Raw genomic sequence first — 19,972 nt, forward strand, 5'->3', positions numbered from 1 at the left:
AGATATCATTGTTTCACCGTTAGACGCTTTAGGATAAGTAGGTAATTAATGGCAGCAATATTGTTTTTTTTATTCATATTTAAAGTTTATAGGAAAATGGGGGATTATCATTCTCATTCAAAAAGTGAAAGAATATTATTGTTCAACTGGTAAAGGTCACAGGGGCCGCAGCAGGGGGTGGGGGGGAGCAGAATTTATTCTTAATAAGCATTTACAAAACATGAATTATTATTTGTCTTTGTTTTCTTCGGAATTTTTTTATGGTTGATATGTTAATTAATTAGGAGTAGTAAATATTACACACACTCTCTCTCTTATATACATAAAAATTTGCAATGAACAGTTTGAGTTTTCTAATATTTCTTTTTCGTAAATAGAATTTTTCAAATCAATATATTAACAATGTTGTTATAGTACTTGTACGAAATTAATTGAAAATTTAAAAAGGCCAAAGTCATAGATGGACCCCTGAACTTGTCCTGATTTTTCATCTAGACCCCCCAACTGAAACGTTGACCATCTGAACCCCCGAACATAAGATAAACTGTGCCATTTGAACCCCCTCGTGCCAGCTGGCACACGCGTGAAGCTCACTGCTTTAAATAGAGCGTGAGAGACCAATTTATTTTTCTTTTTTAATCATTAAAAATTAATTTTAACAAAAACTCTATTTTAAAATCTATTTAAATAATTAAAAAAAATTGAACAACCCAACCCATCCTCTCCGATAGCCCACTTCACCGCCGCCACTGCCGTCGCTGCCTCCTCTGCCGCCGACGCCTCCTCCGCCGCCATCGCTGCTTTCTTTTTTAAAATTTTTAATCATTAAAAATTAATTTTAACAAAAACGCTATTTAAATAGATTTTGAAGCGGCGGCGGCGGGGGCAGTGGCGGCGGTGAAGTGGGCTATCGGAGAGGATGGGTTGGGTTTTTCAATTTTTTTTAATTATTTAAATAGATTTTAAAATAGAGTTTTTGTTAAAATTAATTTTTAATGATTAAAAATTTAAAAAAAGAAAGCGGCGGCGGCAATGGTGGTGGCAAGATGGGCTATCGGAGAGGATTGGTTGGGTTTTTCAAATTTTTTAATTATTTAAATAGATTTTAAAATAGAGTTTTTGTTAAAATTAATTGTTTTTGTTGACATGGCTTATTTTTTTTAAAAAAAAAACAGGTAACATGACATGGCTCCATGTCACTGGTCTATTTTTTCATGTCACAGCAAGTGAGCTTCATGCGTGTGCCCAGCTGGCACGAGGGGTTCAAATGGCAAATTTTATCTTATGTTCGGAAGTTCAGATGATCAACGTTTCAGTTAGGGGGTCTAGATGGAAAATCAAGAGAAGTTCAGGAGTCCATCTATGATTTTGGCCAATTACGAAGATCGGTGCCCTATTTTCTGTTGCCATCATACCAAATTATGGAATATGTTACTACCATCTCGATTATGTGGAAATATTTTGGACTATAAATAATCAATGTCACTTTTCATTATTCCTCAAGCTTATATTGCATTTTTCTTGGTTTTGATAAAGAGAGTTTCTAAGTTGAACTTAACGAGCGTGTCATTATCCAATTTGTTCTAACAGTGATTGACATTTAACTACTCCGTCGAGCGAACCACCAAAATAGAAACAACTCTAAATGATTAATGAAAAAAACGTTCTGAAATTATCTTATATTGTTTCGTTAATAATATTATTCTAAACAAATTTCATAACTTTTAAAAAAATTATATTCGATTATATTTTTTAATCAATTTAACTTTTCAACCATTGTCTTATAATTTTCTCTTCCGCTACATATAATATATAGATCAAATTAATTTCTTAAAATTTCTATTCAATCAAATATCATAATATAAAGGGCAAAGGTGTAAATATACCTCTCAACTTTGCGATTTAGAGCATATATATCCCTTGTTAAAAAAGTGGTGCATATATACCCTTTTCGCTGACAATTTTTTTTAAAATTATTTAGCTTATTTTATAATTTAAAAAGTGTCACGTGACTTTTAAAAAAATATTCTACCCATTTTTTTAGTAGACTTATTTTATTAAAGCCACATATAATTTTCTTTAGCGGGTTGTCTGGTTGGTTTTAATAAAAAATATATCCGTGCTTTTAAGAAAAAATAAATCCACCTATTTTTTAAACAAATCAGACCCGAATCATAAAAAAATTGTCACGTGGCTTTAAAAAAATAAGTCTACTAAAAAGTGGGTAGAATTTTTCTTTTTAAAGCTATGTGGTATTGTTTTAATTAAAAAACAAGCTAATTGATTTTTTTTTTTAAAAAAAATCTGTCAGCGAAAAAAGTATATTTGCATTATTTGTGTAACCGTAGGGGTACATATGCACCATTTTTTTAACGAGAAGTATATTTGTTCTAAAAATTACAAAGTCGAGAAGTATATTTACACCTTTTCCCTAATATAAAATTTAAAAGTGGGCGCATCAATTATAGCAATGGTTAATCCTCTATACTAATTATCCTCCCAATTTTTATTTCTTATATTTTCTATAGGCCTTTGACGATATTTCCTTGCATGTGACAAGGAAAGGAAAATTGTTATCATTGAATAATACCACACCTCTCAGATTTTGCATGAAAAATACTACACTCCATATAAAAGAACCCAAAAAAAGAAAAACAAAAAAACTAATGATCAGAAGTGCAGCAACCCGGCATAAAAAAAGAAAGGGTTAATAACCCTTTTGGTCCATCAACTGCTATATAATATTTGAATAAGCATATTTAATCTTCAATTAATAGAAATGTACATTTTTGATTCCCTTGCTTCTGAATATTCACAAATTTAGCATAATTATCTCGTTTCTCCACCTAATTACCCAATATATTATGTAAAGCTTGTACTGTTACTTCATATTTGATGGTAATATAATTCTAAAAGTAGTTCAAATACAATATACTTCTTGGCCATGAGAATTTTTCACTTTTTTCCTGAAAATTATTTCACTTTATTTGAAAATTAATATTTGGCCATGAAAATTCCAAATACAGCTTGAAGTTGTATTTAAAATTTGAAAAACACCAAAAATATTGTTTTCACTTTCTACACATTCAAACAATCAAATATTACATTCAAACAATCAAATATTCCTTACAAAAACTATAACCAAACATAATTCCAACTTCAAAATTCCAAATAAAATGAAAAATATTTAATTTTCACGGCCAAACGCCTACTAAAAGTACATATGTCATTAATTGAAGGTAAAAAATGCTTCGCCAGATGTCACAATGACCAAAATAAAAATAAAAATATAATTTAGGGACCAAAAATCCTAATTATCCAAAGAGAAAAGAGGATTGTGACCCGGCAGAGAAAAGAGGATTGTGACCCGGCAAAGAGAAACAACAGTTTAGTCGATGTTTGGGTAAACGCCTAAATATAAATTGGTAAAATTCATTTACTCTAAGATTTTCCCCTTCTCATTTCTTCCTTCAATTTCCATGTATATCCAAATTGTGGAGGAACACAAACAAAATCTTGTATTTTCCTCATACACCACATTCAAAATCAAGAAAAATGTCTTCAGGTAAGCTATGACATTCTCCAAAAATGTTACCTTTTTTCTCAATTTCATAATTATTGTGTTCTAGAATTGGTGTTTACCATTTGGGTTTTTGTAAATTCAATTTCTCTGGTTAAACTCTTCCTTGGATTTTGGGTTATTTATAGGGTGTTTGGATTGGCTTATTTTAAGCTCTTTTCTACTTTTTGTGCCATTTGAAAAAGATAAAAAGTGCAAAAAAGTACCCCCTCCGTCTCAATTTAAATGTCTTAGTTTGACTGGTCATAGAGTTTACGAAATAAAGGGAGATTTGTGAATCTTATGATCTTAAATTAGAAATGTGTATAGTTCTTTACATCTTGTGGTCTAAAACTTATCAAAACTTATTAAACATAGAAAGATACGCCCTTTTTTGGACAAAAAGGAAAGTAACACACTTAATGGAGTGGGTACGAAATAAGCCAAAAGGAAAAAGTTGGGTATGGTTTTTTAGCTTATAAGCTAATTTTAAAAAGCCAATCCAAACACCCTCTTACTCAATTGATAAGAATTCTTAAAGTTGGAAAGGTATGAATTTAACTTGAACTTGAAAAGTGTTGCTATTACTTTATCAAAATGATCAGTTTTAGTGGATTTACTCAATGGAAGTCTGAATTTTTAAAACCAAAATGAGGAAAGTATAATTAAAGAATTTATTATTATATTGTTGGGGTTTAAATCTGAACTTTGTTTAGTTTTTATAGTAATTTGATTGTCCCCCATTTCCCATTAAAAACAATTTAATACAGGCCGACTGTGAATGTATGGTTGTTTGTGATTGAGAAACTCAGTTGTATGATAGTGAAGTTCAAATTTTTAGTTGGATTTTTCTGGTGTTTCAAGTTATCAAAAAAAGGGTGTTAATTGCTGGGAAAAGTAACAAAACAGTTAAGCAATTGTTTTAAATATTTGTGTTGCTTATTTTTATATTCTTTTCAGCTTTTGATGTATCATATAGTGTATTGTGTTGTCCTCAATGGGGGCTGAAATAGACCATGGTAGACACGGTTAAAATCCCCCAAAACACTAGGTGATTAGTATGTATCCAGTGGATTAGTTGAGGTGCGAAGGGGTCTGATACTACTGTTATAAGAAAAAAATTGAGGTCTGTTTATGTTCAAATCTATTATAAATAAAAGAGCAGACTCATGTATATTTTTGCCGGTCAGCATTTTGATAAATCTTTCTGCTCTCTACTCATTGCTCATTTGAGAAGTTGATATCATTGATTCAGGAGTGATTTTATGTGACTAACCCAATCTTGCAATAATTTTCCTTAGTTTTTTTTAGCCTTATCTTACTAATATTTTTAAGTTCTTTGAGTAGTGGAAGTATTTGTTTCAAAATTATGGAGAAACTGTAGGTTTTTTTTCAATCTCTATGTTTTCGTTTTTTTGCCTCAGTTTACTGGTTTCATGAGTAAATCTGTTTAGTCTTGTCACCTGAGGGTTGATCAGCTTTCGGAAATTTTGTTATACCAACTTCTTGGGTTAATTACACAACTAGAAAATTGTCCTTTTTGGTGTTGTCATGTTCTTGTAGTTTTGGTTATTAGTCATTGAAAATGGCTCATATCTTGCAGATTACACAGTGGAACTTGCTGTGGAACTTGAAACTGCTGCACGGTTGAGGGCTTCTCGGTTCATTGTACCTCAAAGGCCATGGCTTGGTATTTTCTTAGCAGTTTGTCATTGTTTACTTTAAGTACCTCATTCCTATTTGTTACAAAATTCCTTGCTCCTAGCTGTATAAAATTTAATCATTTCTTGGATTCTTTTTATTGACATTTGGTTTTTGATGATGAATTTGTGTGGAACGCACTAATTTCAACTCACCTTGCTTTTCTCTTTCAGATTTGTATGGGATTAATGTTAGACCTGTCGCTCCTTTTGGAAGTGCTAGTAGCAAGCAGTTTGTTGATCCTGCATTGATACACCGGGTACTACCTGATGAACTGCTTTTTGAGGTATGCCTTTCTGGATATCGATTAATTTTTACTCTTGTAATCTTCTTATCGGCATGTAAATATTTGGTAAGTGCTGGAAATGCTTTGTTACGCTGGGAAGCTGAAGCATATTGATAAGACTTATAACAGAGCTGATTTTGCTAAATTAATTATTAGGTATCAGAGGTATGAGAGGTATTTTCTTTAGTAGAAAATTTGGATGTCATCTCTTTCTTTATTGGAGACTAGGCATGTTGGACTCTATCATCTCATTGTAGTACCCGAGTCAAGCTTTACAGCCAAGCATAACGGTGACCTTTTCGTTTGATTCTTTTTATGGCTGGTTAACAGGTTTTCATGGAAGCTTAACTAATTAACCTTCAGCCCCCCTCCTCTCCCTCCAAAGTTCTTGTTGTTTCCCTTCTAGGGGGTGGGGTGAGGTTACATATGTGGAGAACTAAAGGCAATCAAATATAAAGTGCTGATGTCTGCTTGAGAAAAAACTAAGCCGTTTGTAGATTGAAAAATTGGCTTTTTAGTCTTCCCTTCCGATCTCTATAGCTAAGGCGATGAAGTTGGCAACTTACTAAGATATGATTGATGTTATGCAGATCTTCTCAAGAATGACTCCATATGCCATGGGTAGGGCAGCTTGTGTTTGTCGAAAGTGGAGGTATACAATTCGGAACCCTGTATTTTGGCGCAATGCATGCCTAAAGGCTTGGCAGGTACCATCGTTACTGGATCTGGTTGTTTAATAGAACAACTAGTAAGACTGATTACTGATCATTAGAAATTGTGCCTCTTTCTTTGAAGATTGCCGGAGTGGTAGAAAACTATAAGGTCCTTCAGTTAAAGTATGGTGGTTCATGGAGAAAAATGTGGCTTTTAAGACCAAGGATTCGCACAGACGGTAAGATATAGTTGCACAATTACTTCGAAATATACTATAGTTACACCTGTTTCTATGACAAGAAGTTCCTTATTAATTGTAAAATACTTTAGGAAAATTATTATTTTGTGAGGGAGAGCAGCTTGAGGATGTATAGGGATGGTTGGCTATATTTTTTCTTTCATGGGGGCGCTGCAATTTTATGAATCCTGATTCTTGATTTTGGTGACAAATGAAATGGATACTTTTCTCAAGACACTAGTATGCTGATACTTTAACGTCTGATTGTTACTTTTAAAAAAGACTGGCGACCACGTATTGTAAAATTCTCAGATTATTCGTTATTCTAAAGCTGAATTTTGGATTATCCTTAAATCAGATCTGTTATTTGGTAACTGGTCGCTGGATTAATACGAGTCGTTTATGTATTCTGGAGGAACCTCATGTTTTCAAGACCTACGCCTAAATGGTGCATCACGTGTAAGAGAAATTGTGGTACCTATTTGTATGTGTTTCTGAAAAACAGTATTTTTTGATAATCATTTCGACATAGCTTTCTACTAAAGAATAATGGTAAGAGTTACGAGTTGCTGAACAATCGAAAACAAGAGTTAAGAGTTGCTGATTCACCATTTTGGAAATTCTGGTTGCTCCTAGTAGCATAATTAGAATTTTACTATAGAGCATTCAGTATTTGGGAAAAGCTGGAATAAAGTGTTTGATGAAGTGTCTTAAATCTGGGTATAGTGTAGTGGTAGGGATGTAGCGACTGTATTTTCCAAAATAAATTTCTCTATGAACAATATACGACATAAAGTGGTGTACCACATACCAAGGTATTCGTCTTAAATTTACTTATCCCATCTGAGCAAGAGAACAATTTTTTTCCTATCAGTATGTTTCTGTTATAGCCTGTAAAAAATTTGGTTTATTTATATCTATAAGTCTAAGTTGAAAATTTTGAAGGTAGTAAGCGGTCTTGACTTTTTAATTTTTTTCACAGGTATTTATGTCAGTCGAAACACATATATTCGTGCAGGAGTAGCTGAGTGGAAGATCACTAATCCAGTTCATATTGTATGTTTATTCTTGTTCTCCCCGTAGTTAAACTTGTCACACAGTTCTTGATTGTATGTTGAGAGATGAGCTAGTGCTGGTGAATACTGGATGATGCTTGTAGGAGAAAGCAAATTGTCCATTACACTAATTCATCTTTTGCCTAGTAAATTTCATGAAGGAAGAAAGTTTAGAAAAGTTGACAAATTAGACAACTACAACTTCCTCTTTTTCTTAGGATAGAGAGGTTCCTAGTTCATCAGAGCTAGGAGCTTGGTAAATTATTGTTTCTTATTTCTCGTAAAGGTTTATGATCAGTTGAGCCATTGCTGTACCCTCAACCCCAGAAGGAAGAGAGAGAAAAAGGAAAGGTGCTTTGGTATGGGTTGACTATGTCTGGGAGATTTTATCTTTGAGGGAATCAATTTCTGATCAGTGGTGCTTGTTGTAAGTTATTGAAGATTTTTTTGTCCAGAAAAGTATTTACATCAAATGGAAAAAAAGAACTTGCATCACTAAATGGCAGATCATTTTCCTCTACAACTACCCTTTTCTTTCTTGATCTACTTTTTTATTTTTATTTTGGGGTGGGTGGGTTGGTGGGTGTAGAAGAATGCTACTTCTGTGGATTGAATTTTTCACCAAGGTGGAAGATGCGAGTGTGCTCACCAAGCGAAGCTTCACATATACAATGGAAGGTGAGGTATAGATGTGAATAGTAAGGGTTCTCTACTTAGAACGCCATCAAATGAGAGACCCTTTCTCCATTTCCCACCTTCCTAGTAATATCTTGTGCCACAATGTTCTTTATATCCAACCAAATGTCAAGACCCAAATTTAGGGATGAATGATCGGCACCCCACTAACTACTCCTGTCAAGCAAACCACTAAACTCACAACTGTAAACTGGCAATCATAATCAAACATACTGCATAACACTGAAATATCTGAATATAAGTCTCAACTGTAAAGTGTAAAACAACAGTCCACGTATCCCAACCACACTGCAAACTGGCTAAGTCTGAAACTAGTGATGAGCCATCTAGACAACATAAGTGCTACATAGGTCTACGGGACATACCTCTAATAAAGGAAAGACTTGTAAAACATATAGAAGCTCCCACCGAAAGACGAGCGGGAGATGTTGAAGAGGGTGCAAGATCTAGCTGGTGGTACCAAACTCAGTTGTGCCTGTCTCTGCACCAAAAACAATAAGCAGGCCTGAGCGAGCTGAGCACACGTCGCAATACTTAGTAAGCCTACTGAGTGGTGGGACAAGATTTAAATAGAACATGAAATGCACAGGTAGCCCGAATACATTTGAAACTGAAAGCTCATACTAAAAACTGAAGATAATTGATAACTGAAAACTCTAAAGCATAGAATGCCAAACACTGAATAATTCCTAATACAATCATAGTTGTGGGCTACTATAAGTAGACCGACTTGTTCTGCCTGGAACTCCAGAAAGCTGAAAGTTATGGGCTACTTCAAATAGATTTGTTCTGCTTGAGGATGTTTCCTTCATCTGATAAATCCATCTTTGGATTCTAAGCAGAATTTACCTCTTCGAGTGTGTTTAGTTTCCTCCCATTGCTTTCTTTTTTTCACTTTGCATCCTATAGCATTTAGTCGTCCATGGCATTTAATAACATCACAATTCTTTGATTGTAGGTGTGTTACTATCGCTATATGAGATTTTATCCATCAGGCAGATTCCTTTATAAGGTATTAATCAGTGGTTGTTCAGCTCTTGTGACATACTAGAAGGTCTTTTCACGTTCTTGCTATACCTGGTTTATAACTTTTGTGGGTTTTTTTTAACTAGAATTCATCACAAAAAGTCAAAGATGTCGCAAAATACCTGAACTTCCGTGCCTCAAGAGCTGATTGTGTGTTTAAGGGGAATTACACTCTATCAGAGGATAAAGTAAGTCAAATCTAATCTTCGCATGTAACTCAATTTGATTTTGGCAGCAAGTTGGTTATATACAGTCAAATCTAAATAGTGGTTCATTCCTCCTTGGTTAAGTTGGTAATGCATTTGGCGTGTTGTTGATTTATGTGAAGATAATTTTGAACAGACAGCTCACTGCTCTCTCATTTGCAGGTTGAAGCTGCTCTTTTGTACCCTGGAGCGCGTCCAACTGTGTTGAGATTCCGTTTAAGGTACTTTATGACAGGACAATTTATTTGTATTTTGAGTTCTTATGCTGAGCTATCGTAAACTAAATCATTGAAAGTTTGGGTGCTTCTTCTCTGGCCCTTTCAAAGTCACCATATTAGTTCTTAAACTTTTCTCTAAGCGAAACTAGCTTTTAAGCAAAAGAATAATAAAAATGACCATCTGTAAGCTTGCAAACTCAAGCTATATATTGATGCCAAGTGTAAAGTTGAGGATCTTTAAACTCAAATTCGGAAGCAGCAGGCTATCTTTTCAGATCCTATTAACTCTAGAAGTTAAGTTGTGCATTTTGACTAAATGTGAACACTTATGACAGTTCCCACCTTATTCCTTGGTGCAAGCAATGCTGGCTAATTTTCATCCTTGCGATGAACCATCTTAGCAGGTTTCTAAATGTAATGTGCGGATTTTGTGGTTGCTAGTTGCTGGAATTTCTCTTGTAGATTAAATGAACAATTAATACCTGCGAGATTTTCATGGAGTAGTCTTAAAAGCTTCCAAACTTCTGTGAACATTCTGCTATTTTTCACTTGCAGATGACATTTGCGTTTCATATATATATATATATATATATATATCAGTTATAGTAATTTATTTTGTCACTCCAATCACTACATTACATGTAAAGTTTAAATTATATTTACCTGATAAATATGTGAAGTTTGAATTATATGATAAACCTGAAGTTTGTGGTGTAGAGTGAAAATTATGTATAGTAATTTATTTTGTCACTCCAATCACTACATTACATGTAAAGTTTAAATTATATTTACCTGATAAATATGTGAAGTTTGAATTATATGATAAACCTGAAGTTTGTGGTGTAGAGTGAAAATTATGTAGAATCTTCACGAACCTATAATGCTGGTTTCTCTATTTGGTATAATCTCTATATTCTACCTTGTATAATTTATGTATGACATCACTTTTCGATTAGGTTGAGGGGTACAATCCAAGGTGCCAATAACAGAATGGATCTACTTGCACTGCTTACAAGTGGTGTGAATGATAATGAGGTTAATGGCCCCGAGGAAGACGTTCTTGGGGTTGTCGAGAGGTGGGGAGAGGATGAAACACATAATCCAGATGTTCCAGCAATCTCACATAAGAGGGGTCTAACACCTTTTGTCTTTATTCCATTTGAGGAGGTGAGTTTATCATTCACATTTGTGCAAAGGAGTCCCTTTTTACGTCAAACAAAAACGAAAATCCAATTTCACCTCTAACAATTAGTATGTCTAATGAGCCAATTTTAATAGGTGGCAAATTTCTTTTTATGATTGAATGTGATGTGGTGTCTTCTGGTTGAAAAAAATAGTTTCTTCTATTTGAAGCTTGCACTATATTTATGTATAATCTTCAACAGCTGGTATAGGTCTTATACCAAATAAGTAAAAGAAAAATTGGCTGAGTCACTTGGCATATTAATTCTATCGGAAGATACAAGAATATTTGGTTTCTTCATTATTCAAATATCCAAATCAGCTGTGCTACATATAGATGCATTGAGTCGCTACTGAGTGTCCTATCTAATTAGGATATCTCCTCCTGGCTTGCCTACAATGTCTCGCGATTTTCATCATTATGTTTGTTGTTTACAATCTTGATGATTTTAGCTCTATTCGATGCTATGAACCATGAGCACCAAACCATTACTTTATTTTCCATTCACTAGAATTAGTTTTAATTGTTTCATGCTTTCATCCTTGATAAACGATCCGTATTTAACATCTTCTATCGTGTGATTACGCTGGAATCAACTTCTAAATTTTTCTGTTTGATAGAGATTCCAGATATTTAGCATTTCTATCACATGCACATATGATTGAACACTAACACTTTGCTTCTTATCCTTTTTCCTGTATATAGGTGGAAACTTCAGTTCTGAACCTCCCTGTGGAAAAGATGGATTATTATGTTCCTGGTTAAGAACTGGAACTGATAGACAATCCATTGGCTGTGAATATGTAATACTGCTGTTGTTTGCATCTCTTTTATTTTTGACATCTATAATTGAAAAGTTATTAATTTGTTGCGAGCAGGTTTCTATCGAGCGATAAAAGACAAGTGTAGTATTGTCTCTGTTTGTATAATATATGGCAGTTTGAATATGTTCAGGTTGGAACCTGTTTAAGTATTGCTTTTGCGGAAATGGGAAGTGGCATAGTATTACCTTTTTTAAATGTGAAGCTCCACAAAAAGTGGATGGTTTGAGCAGCTCATGTCACTTGATTCCCCAGTGTGGTAACTACATAGGGATCTCTTGGTTCGCGGATAAGTGAGATCATTGGTTATAATATTTCTTCTGTTTCTCTCTAGATTTGAATGAAGTATCTACTGTTTCCAAATTTTAACATTCACGGCATTGAAAATGTGGGGACACCAGAAAGACTCGCGGACGCGTCTTTACTTTACATTGGTGAGAGTAGACCTGCTATTGAGTTTTGTTGCTATTTCTACTGTATTTGTAGAGCTGCTACTGCTGATTTTCTTCTGTTGTTCCTCTTACCCTTGGACAGCTATATCCTTATTTCTCTAGCTAGAACTAGAATTGGCAAAACATAAAAGTATAATAAGCAGACTATGTTAGTCTATAAACATATGGTGGTGATACGGGGATAGTAAACAAAATAGCAGGTAGCTAGGTTCGAATAACCTATTATTGAGACCAAACATAAATGGTTTTTACTTAATTCTGACTGTGAAGTCTTGTTAAAACACTTGATATTGAAATAGCAGGGAGAAAAGTTCAAGTCTACCACTATGAGATCACAACGTTAGTGGTCTTGACTTGATTCTGACTTTTAAAACTGACGAGAACACTTGATCACTGCAGCAGGATAAAGAGATGAATGTTCCATCTGAACTTTCTTTAGCTGTCCCTTTTGTGATGTTACAGACTCTGTGTTCCCATACTTTTGTATTTTTTATAGGTTCTGCTAATTTTCTAGAGATGATGGTCAGCACACACCCCAATTATTAGATGTTCTCTTTTCCTACATGATTATAACCATCTATGTATTAAGACACATCTAGTTGAATAGATGGTGACTTTCAACCTTTTTATTAAAAATTGGTAAGGTACAAAAGTTGTTAATTTCAAACCTTTTCAGCATATAAAGCCCTCTTAGTAGGACCCTTCTTTGGTATAAAAGTCAGGTATAACTTCTTACTAATTCATAGGGACTTGGTCTATGAATCAACTGATGCACCAAGAGCTTCATACATTACTTTGAGAACTTTAGGATAGACTTATATTCCAGCAGATGGTGCAAGAGCTGCATCCCTTATTCGGACTGTAAAGGCATGTTCATTAAGGTCTATTTCGAATTATAATGACGGTAAAAGTACACGAAGGGGTCATAGCCACATTCGCAAGTCTGATTTGCACATAACTCACAAAATATAGAAATTCCAGTACATTGATCTACTTTCTTTCCATGTTAAGTTTCAGAAAAACGATAAGGAAGCAGCTGTGTGGCATCAGGAGCACAGTCTCGCCTGTCTCAACGATCAGGCTGGGGACTGTTACTACCTCTTAACATTTGAGTCCCTAGAAATATGAACTGTCCAAACATATTAACGCCATGGCATTCTTGGAATCTTCGGATATATCAGCTACGGAATGTACTGTAACAAACTGTTTCGTTTTAGGATAATAGATGCAAAGTTGTTGATTCCATTGCCCGTAAAAGAGAATTTCACCATTTTTTCCGCGCCACAAAAGCTTTCTATCTTGTACAAACCTTATGCAAATATTGGGCAAGTTGCACACGTTCATTAACCATTTCCAGCCGTCTTGTTCCATAGTCCATATGTCTAATTCTTTATAATGGTATGTTCCTCCATATAAACAAAGGCAACCGTTCAAACTACTCAAACCAAAGAAACCATTCGCACCTACAAATTCTGGTACAGAAAGCTTTTTCACATCATCCGACTTCACGTCTAGGTATATGATAAAAGAAGTACTGCTATCTACATATTGGTTGATTAAACTCCAATTCAAAGACCAAAATACACAACCTCCCGTGCTAATCCCCTCAGAGCAACGATTATTAAATAGTTGTACCGGACAAGGGAAACTTGTTTTCTTTGTCCAACAACTCTTATTGGAAGAGTAAACAACAGAAAACGAGCTACACATCAATATAACCTTGTACTCATCAAGATTCGAATCATAGCACAGCCCACAAGCTTTAGGGCATCCATTCATATAAGGACATGATTCAAGAACCCGATATTCTCTGGTAGATGGATTCCACAAAACATACTCTTTGTAATCCTTAAAGCCTTTTAAAAGTATCAAACCATCACATGAGCACAAGATTTCAGCACATTGAAATCTTGGAAATAGTTGCTCTTCCATCAAACTGAATTCAGGACAACTTTCAAGGTCTCTAAACTCGACATGCCCAGTAATTCTTTGTAGCATGAGCTTTTCACGGCCCAACGCTTTGGATTGATCAAGTTGAGCTTTCTTGAATATTTGTTCAGATAATATAGCATTCCATGATTTAGAAACAGATTCAAAACGTAACAAAGATTGAACTGGAAGCCTAGTAAATATGGAAAATATGATGTCAAATGGAAGATTAATGGCTAGCCTCTCTTGTGCTTTCTTGTTTGACATGATTGTAATGTCGGTTATCGTTTGCTTTAGTTGGAGAAAACTGTTAGGTGGTATGTTGTAGAGGAGGGGTAAAAGGCTTTATTACTAGGGTCTTACTGCATATTAATATCTAGTTTTGGGAAAATAACGATTTTAGCCCTGAGTTACTGCGCGTTTCTCTTTTTAGTCCTTCCTTGGATTATTCGACCCCATACAATTGGCCTTCAATTAAACCAAACGCGCTATTCAAGTCCTTAAAGCCAATCCAATTTTATATCCAAAAGATATTTGTGTTGATTTGTTTTTTTGTTAGTATTATTGATTTTATAATTCTCTGGAGTCCAACAATGTTAATTTGATTAATGTCGGTCGCAAGTAAACTTTCAATTAAAAAATTCAAGTGTCACTTTGTAAACATTTAAAAACAAGAAATTTATATAGAGAGATGTTGGATGAAATCAGCATTAGTAATAGTAAAAAGGAAAAAGAAGATGTTTTTGTGCTAAAGATCCCTTTTTCAACCCCTTCAAAAGCAAAGACTTCTCACTTAAGTTTTTACTCCCATAAACTAAACCTTCCCTCCTAGCTTTCTCTCTTACTTATTATGAATGTCAATTTATATGAAGGTATTTAATTAAACATAAAACTTAAGAATAAAAGAAAATGTTTAAAAAATTTAAATTTATAATTCAAAGTACGTCATAAATATTTGTTTAGTTATAAATAATCTCATTAAAAATAAAATAAACTTTAAATCAAATAAATTGGGACAAAAGGAAGTACTCCCTAATCCCTTTGGTTCATTTTACTTATCATTTTTTCTTTTACACGTCCATTAAAAAAATATAAACTAAAAGAGTAATTGAGTTAAATTATGACTATTTATTTCTTGATCTCAATTTAATTCGACTTTTTTGGTCACCACATCAATCTCTCCAAATATTTATTAAGTAAGAGTGAAATAAAAATAAAAGGTACTTAATTGTGCTTTAATTTTTTTAAATGACAACTAGTTTTAAACTATCTATTTTTAGCGAGAAAGACAAATAAAGGATAATCCGGTCCTGATAAACTATCTATTTTGTAAGCAGATATTTCATGCCGACAAATTAAAATCTAAAATACAATCAAGAAAGACTTTAGAGAAAAGAGTCGACTGACTTTCCAAAAAACAGTCGACTAGCTCAACTTGTTCCCCAAAACATAGAACAGCAAGAAGAAGAATGGCAGACACGAAAGTAGAGACTTTATCGAGGTTAGCTCAATGGAGGATCGATAATTTCGGAGCATCCACTTACAAAAGATCCGACCCTTTTAAAATTGGTCTCTGGAATTGGTATCTTGTACTACAAACTTTACTCTATTATTATTATTATTATTATGATCAACTTTCTTTTTTCTGATGTTTTCTTGATGTTTGATTAAGGCACTTGTCAATCGAAAAGAATAGGTATTGGTATATTCGATTGTTTCCTGAACCATCTCGGCTTTCTAAAGAGCAACTTCCTCCTCCTCCTTTTGCTCGGTTTATGCTTCGTGTCACAGCTACTGGAACCAATCGTAGACCTCTTATATCTCCTGGTAAACACTCTACTTCATCTCTTCTTTCTTAGCTATTCTTGTGTTTCTTTCCTTTCAAGACCTTTAGAAAGGTCTACCCTCCCCAGACCAGTCCCACATCAGTGGGTGAAAGGATATATGATCTCCTCCTCTTGGAGTTAGGCCCAAGATCCATTCTTTAACAACCCCAACTGGTTGGATTATACTGGGTATGTTGTTGTTATTTTCCTTTCAATTACACTTTTTTGAGCCTGGGGGTCGTTCAGAAACACTCTCTTTATCCTTCAAAGGTGGTCTGCGTATATCCTACCCTCCCAGACCCCACTAGTGAGATTACACTGGGCTCTCTATCCCGCAAAGGTGGTCTGTGTACATCCTACCCTCCCAGACCCCACTAGTGAGATTACACTGGGTATATTGTTTTTGTCTGTGTTTTGATTGTATGTTTAGGTGTGTACCTATTCGAGTATATTCGTTATTGCAATTTGTAGAGGCCGATTTAACTAGCAAAGAAGGAAAAAAAAGTTGAAGTTCGAAGATATATTCTTGATTTGTTTTTGCTAGTTTGGTGGATATCTGGTCATTTGTTATTATTATTGTGTTGTATTCCCATCCCTTTCACACCATTTTGTTTGATGTAATTTGTATTTTTGTTCTGGCAAAGGTCACTGATTTCAGAGAAACTTATCTTAGTTTGAATTTTTAGATATATCTGTATACCCTTTATAAAATATGTCCTCAGGACACAAATATTACTATTACATATTCACCTCACCTGTGAAAATTGAGGCATTGTCATATAACGTGTGACTAAGGCTATTGGCGTCAAGAAGTAGTGCAATTAAATATCTGTAGGATGCATCAACTCTCAAATGTTTTGGCTCATGATGCTATGCTCTCTAACCCCAAAAATAAATAAAAATGTGAACCAAAAAAAGAGAGGCTATTATCATTCTTGAAATTGTTTTCTTCTTTAGGTACTGATCTGTTTGGTGGATGGTTAGATTCTTCAATTTGTTTCGCAGAATGGCATACATCTGTTTACCATAGGCGGAAGCAACCTGTTAAATATGAGTTAAGTTGAACCCAGTATTTCGACGGAATACATACATACATATATATTTTCGATCCGCCTCTGCTGGCTACATGTCATCACTCTAATAGTATAGCAGAAATGTAATTAAATATTAGGACATTCTGTTGTTGCACCATTGGTGATTGACTAGACTCGTGATGCTGACCCCTTTTTATCGTTCATGAAAAGGGAAAAAGGAGAAAAAGAACAAAAGTTATCCTCCTAGCATTTAAACTTACATATTAGCAGATCCCATACTAATTGAACTGATGGGTGTCGTGCTGCAGGTATCGGTTTCATTTCTCTTTTTCACTAGAATTCTCATGTCCTTCCAGCAGAAAGCTAGTTGGGTTAGGTCGTAATGTTTCTTTCTCAAATTCTTAACTCCTCTCTCTGTTCAGAGCGGTCTGGTTGCAAATCTTATATATTTCCATGGAAGTGTAACTTATCTATAAATACCAAGTCTGGACAGCGATCGTCAATTGTCACCATGGTTATTTACATCTACCATTGATGATTTGGAAATTGATTTGTACTATGCTGAGCGACAAGAGATGAATTTACTTGTATAGTGTTCAAACGTTCTCTTGGAATGTCATAAAAAATGTCCATTCCTGTCATCCTGTAGGGGTGGAAATTCAGACATTTTTCCTTAATAAATTTATCAAGTCAGTTGTTGTGCTCATATCTGAAAAGGAAACATGCAGTACACATATGCCCGGTTCTAAAACTTGTGGTTTCCTTGAAAAGGAATTATTGGACTCATCTCCTACTCATCTTATGTTCTTAAATTCCTCATTCTAATATATTAAGCAATAATTGCTAGCCTAACTGCTGTGTGCTATTTACAATTTTTAGTTAAGGATTGTTACGATTTTTAGTTGCGCATTGAATATTCTTCAGCTGCATGTGCTGACACATGGAATTGTAGACTCTTGTGCTAGCTTGCATATTTCCTTCGTTTGTCCGGATAAAGAGCGTGCAACTATTGTCCATCACACACCTTGCCACCTCTATCACAGTTGGATTTCATTAACAATTCTGCATTAACTATATTCGACATGTTAAGTTGCATGTATAATTCTTTGGCGCTCCATATTGCAGTGTATGAGAAGCTGCTTCGAACAAGTGATGACTTTGTGTGGCCTATTGATTCTTGTTTACAAGGCCGATTCATCATTGACGTCGAGTTCCTTGACCTGAAGATCTACTCACCAAATGTGAGTTTCTTGACATTCTGCAGTGTTCAAATGTATGTTTAATATGTATTACTGTATGAGATTGCTAATTGAAATGATTCGTTGATAAAATACCTTTCTAGTGGTAACAGATAGGGCTTGTGTATAGGCCTATGTAATTGACTTCTTTGGTTGTTCCTTTCAGCAGATTTGAACTAAAAAGAATGAAATTTTCCAAATATTTCATTTTACAGAAAATGAAAAAGAATGGAAAGTATCTTCTCAGCATTTACCAAAACAACCTTGATTATGTTTTTGAACTCATGTTGCTTCTCTTAGTAACCTGTGGTAATTGAACCTTTAGGGTGGAGAAGGAAAATCTGTATGGCCCAATGACATGATTTTGCAATCTTTAGCTACCCAAAGTACTCTCCGATGTCTCTCTCGCATGCTTGATGAGTCCATCCATGCTGATGTTACCATTAATACGGCTGATGGATCAGTGAAAGCTCACAGAGCGATACTGTCTGCTAGTTCTCCTGTATTCCACAGCATGTTCCTTCACGATCTCAGGGAGAAAGAGTCCTCTATGATTGACATAGAAGACATGTCAACAGAATCATGCACAGCCCTTCTCAGTTACTTGTATGGGACCATAAAACAAGAGGATTTCTGGAAGCACCGGTTGTCACTGCTGGGTGCGGCAAACAAGTATGACATTGTCGATTTGAAGAATGCTTGCGAGGAAAGTCTCCTAGAAGACATCAACTCGGGGAATGTCCTCGAAAGATTGCAAGAGGCCTGGCTTTACCAGCTAAATAAATTGAAGAAAGGTTGCTTGATGTATTTGTTCGATTTTGGCAAGATTTATGATGTCAGGGATGAAATTAACAGCTTCTTCAGACAGGCAGACCGAGATCTGATGCTAGAGATGTTTCAAGAAGTGCTCGCGATCTGGAAGCCTGCATAATCTGATGAGGTTTTTGCCATAGTTGTATATGGAATAACTCTAGCTATTACTAAGCTTTAGATTTCTAAGAAAGCCGTGTTGTATGTAGCACCAGAGGCGAATTTATGTATGAAATGTGGGTCACGTGAACACATGTCACTCGACTAAACTCGATATATTATGTGTATAATTCTGCAAATATATCTAATATTAACTGAAGGGACACATGGTCAAACCAGACTGAGTGGAGCACTGGTTAAGGGTTGTGTTTATTTCCTCAGGGTCTTGTGATTGAACATGAGCTCCTGCACATTTTATGCTTTTATTTTCTAAAGCAGCTTTTTAACTTTCCTTTTTATATTATTCTAAATCTTTTTTTTCTATAATTCTAATTACCCAAAAGTAAAAAATGTGTTTCTTTTTTATATTACATCTAATGAATTTGTGTAGTATTATGCTAGTCCTGTGTAAATTTTGTTGTACTAGTAAGTGTGTAATCTGGTAAAGTTATATAAATGGTTAGTGTTCTGTTTGCAAGCATCTTTGATTTGGATTTCTCTGGTAATTGTGGTGTGAACCCGTTAAGTTGGTAGAAACCATCCAAAAGTCCAATATTCTTAGTGGAATCTTAAAACGGGAATTAGTAGATAATTATTTGTAATTGTAGAGTAATGTTCTTACTGTGCAAGTTATTTTTTGGAATTTGGTTTCCTTAATGAAATTTTTTCCTTGATTATGTTATTTTATATCTGTAATAAGTTTTCACAAGACTCAGCAAGGGTGCTGCTGCGTCTACCTAAATTTGCTCTATAAACTCTCAAGTCTTAAGCTCTCTCTCAAAAAGTAGTTCACAGGTTAACACCAACTTTTGTTTGGGTCTTGCCCGAGTAGATTTGTCATTTATACCATTGGCTGCTTAAATGAATAAAAATTTGACCTC

General features: G+C 34.6%; 3 protein-coding genes across 3 annotated transcripts; 2 read left to right on the forward strand and 1 right to left on the reverse strand.

Annotated features, from left to right (window-relative positions):
* The first annotated feature begins 3,431 nt into the window (after positions 1 to 3,431).
* LOC132627002 (F-box protein 7) lies at positions 3,432 to 11,769 on the forward strand. The gene is made up of 11 exons (XM_060342048.1): positions 3,432 to 3,565; positions 5,163 to 5,249; positions 5,434 to 5,546; positions 6,137 to 6,253; positions 6,342 to 6,438; positions 7,421 to 7,494; positions 9,148 to 9,201; positions 9,302 to 9,403; positions 9,584 to 9,642; positions 10,596 to 10,806; positions 11,528 to 11,769. The coding sequence occupies exons 1-11, from the start codon at positions 3,556 to 3,558 to the stop codon at positions 11,585 to 11,587; spliced, it is 984 nt and encodes a 327-aa protein (XP_060198031.1). The 5' UTR covers positions 3,432 to 3,555; the 3' UTR covers positions 11,588 to 11,769.
* Positions 11,770 to 13,211: 1,442 nt separating this feature from the next.
* LOC132628836 (F-box/kelch-repeat protein At3g23880-like) lies at positions 13,212 to 14,291 on the reverse strand. The gene has a single exon (XM_060344600.1). It carries the CDS (start codon positions 14,289 to 14,291, stop codon positions 13,212 to 13,214), a length of 1,080 nt encoding a protein of 359 aa, XP_060200583.1.
* A 1,067-nt stretch (positions 14,292 to 15,358) lies between these two features.
* LOC132627003 (BTB/POZ domain-containing protein At1g21780) lies at positions 15,359 to 19,251 on the forward strand. The gene is made up of 4 exons (XM_060342049.1): positions 15,359 to 15,606; positions 15,697 to 15,851; positions 18,010 to 18,125; positions 18,448 to 19,251. The coding sequence occupies exons 1-4, from the start codon at positions 15,494 to 15,496 to the stop codon at positions 19,051 to 19,053; spliced, it is 990 nt and encodes a 329-aa protein (XP_060198032.1). The 5' UTR covers positions 15,359 to 15,493; the 3' UTR covers positions 19,054 to 19,251.
* The last annotated feature ends 721 nt before the right edge of the window (positions 19,252 to 19,972 follow it).

Source organism: Lycium barbarum, chromosome 2 (genome assembly GCF_019175385.1).
Source record: "Lycium barbarum isolate Lr01 chromosome 2, ASM1917538v2, whole genome shotgun sequence".
NCBI classification, from domain to species: Eukaryota; Viridiplantae; Streptophyta; class Magnoliopsida; order Solanales; family Solanaceae; genus Lycium; species Lycium barbarum.

Coding starts and splice junctions, on each gene's coding strand:
- LOC132627002 (XM_060342048.1), top strand. Junction 6,439..7,420: donor ACCAAGGATTCGCACAGACG/GTAAGATATAGT, acceptor TTTTTTTCACAG/GTATTTATGTCAGTCGAAAC. Junction 7,495..9,147: donor TCACTAATCCAGTTCATATT/GTATGTTTATTC, acceptor CTTTGATTGTAG/GTGTGTTACTATCGCTATAT.
- LOC132628836 (XM_060344600.1), bottom strand. CDS start 14,291: ATGTCAAACAAGAAAGCACAAGAGAGGCTAGCCATTAATCTTCCATTT.
- LOC132627003 (XM_060342049.1), top strand. CDS start 15,494: ATGGCAGACACGAAAGTAGAGACTTTATCGAGGTTAGCTCAATGGAGG. Junction 15,852..18,009: donor TAGACCTCTTATATCTCCTG/GTAAACACTCTA, acceptor TCCATATTGCAG/TGTATGAGAAGCTGCTTCGA. Junction 18,126..18,447: donor TGAAGATCTACTCACCAAAT/GTGAGTTTCTTG, acceptor TTGAACCTTTAG/GGTGGAGAAGGAAAATCTGT.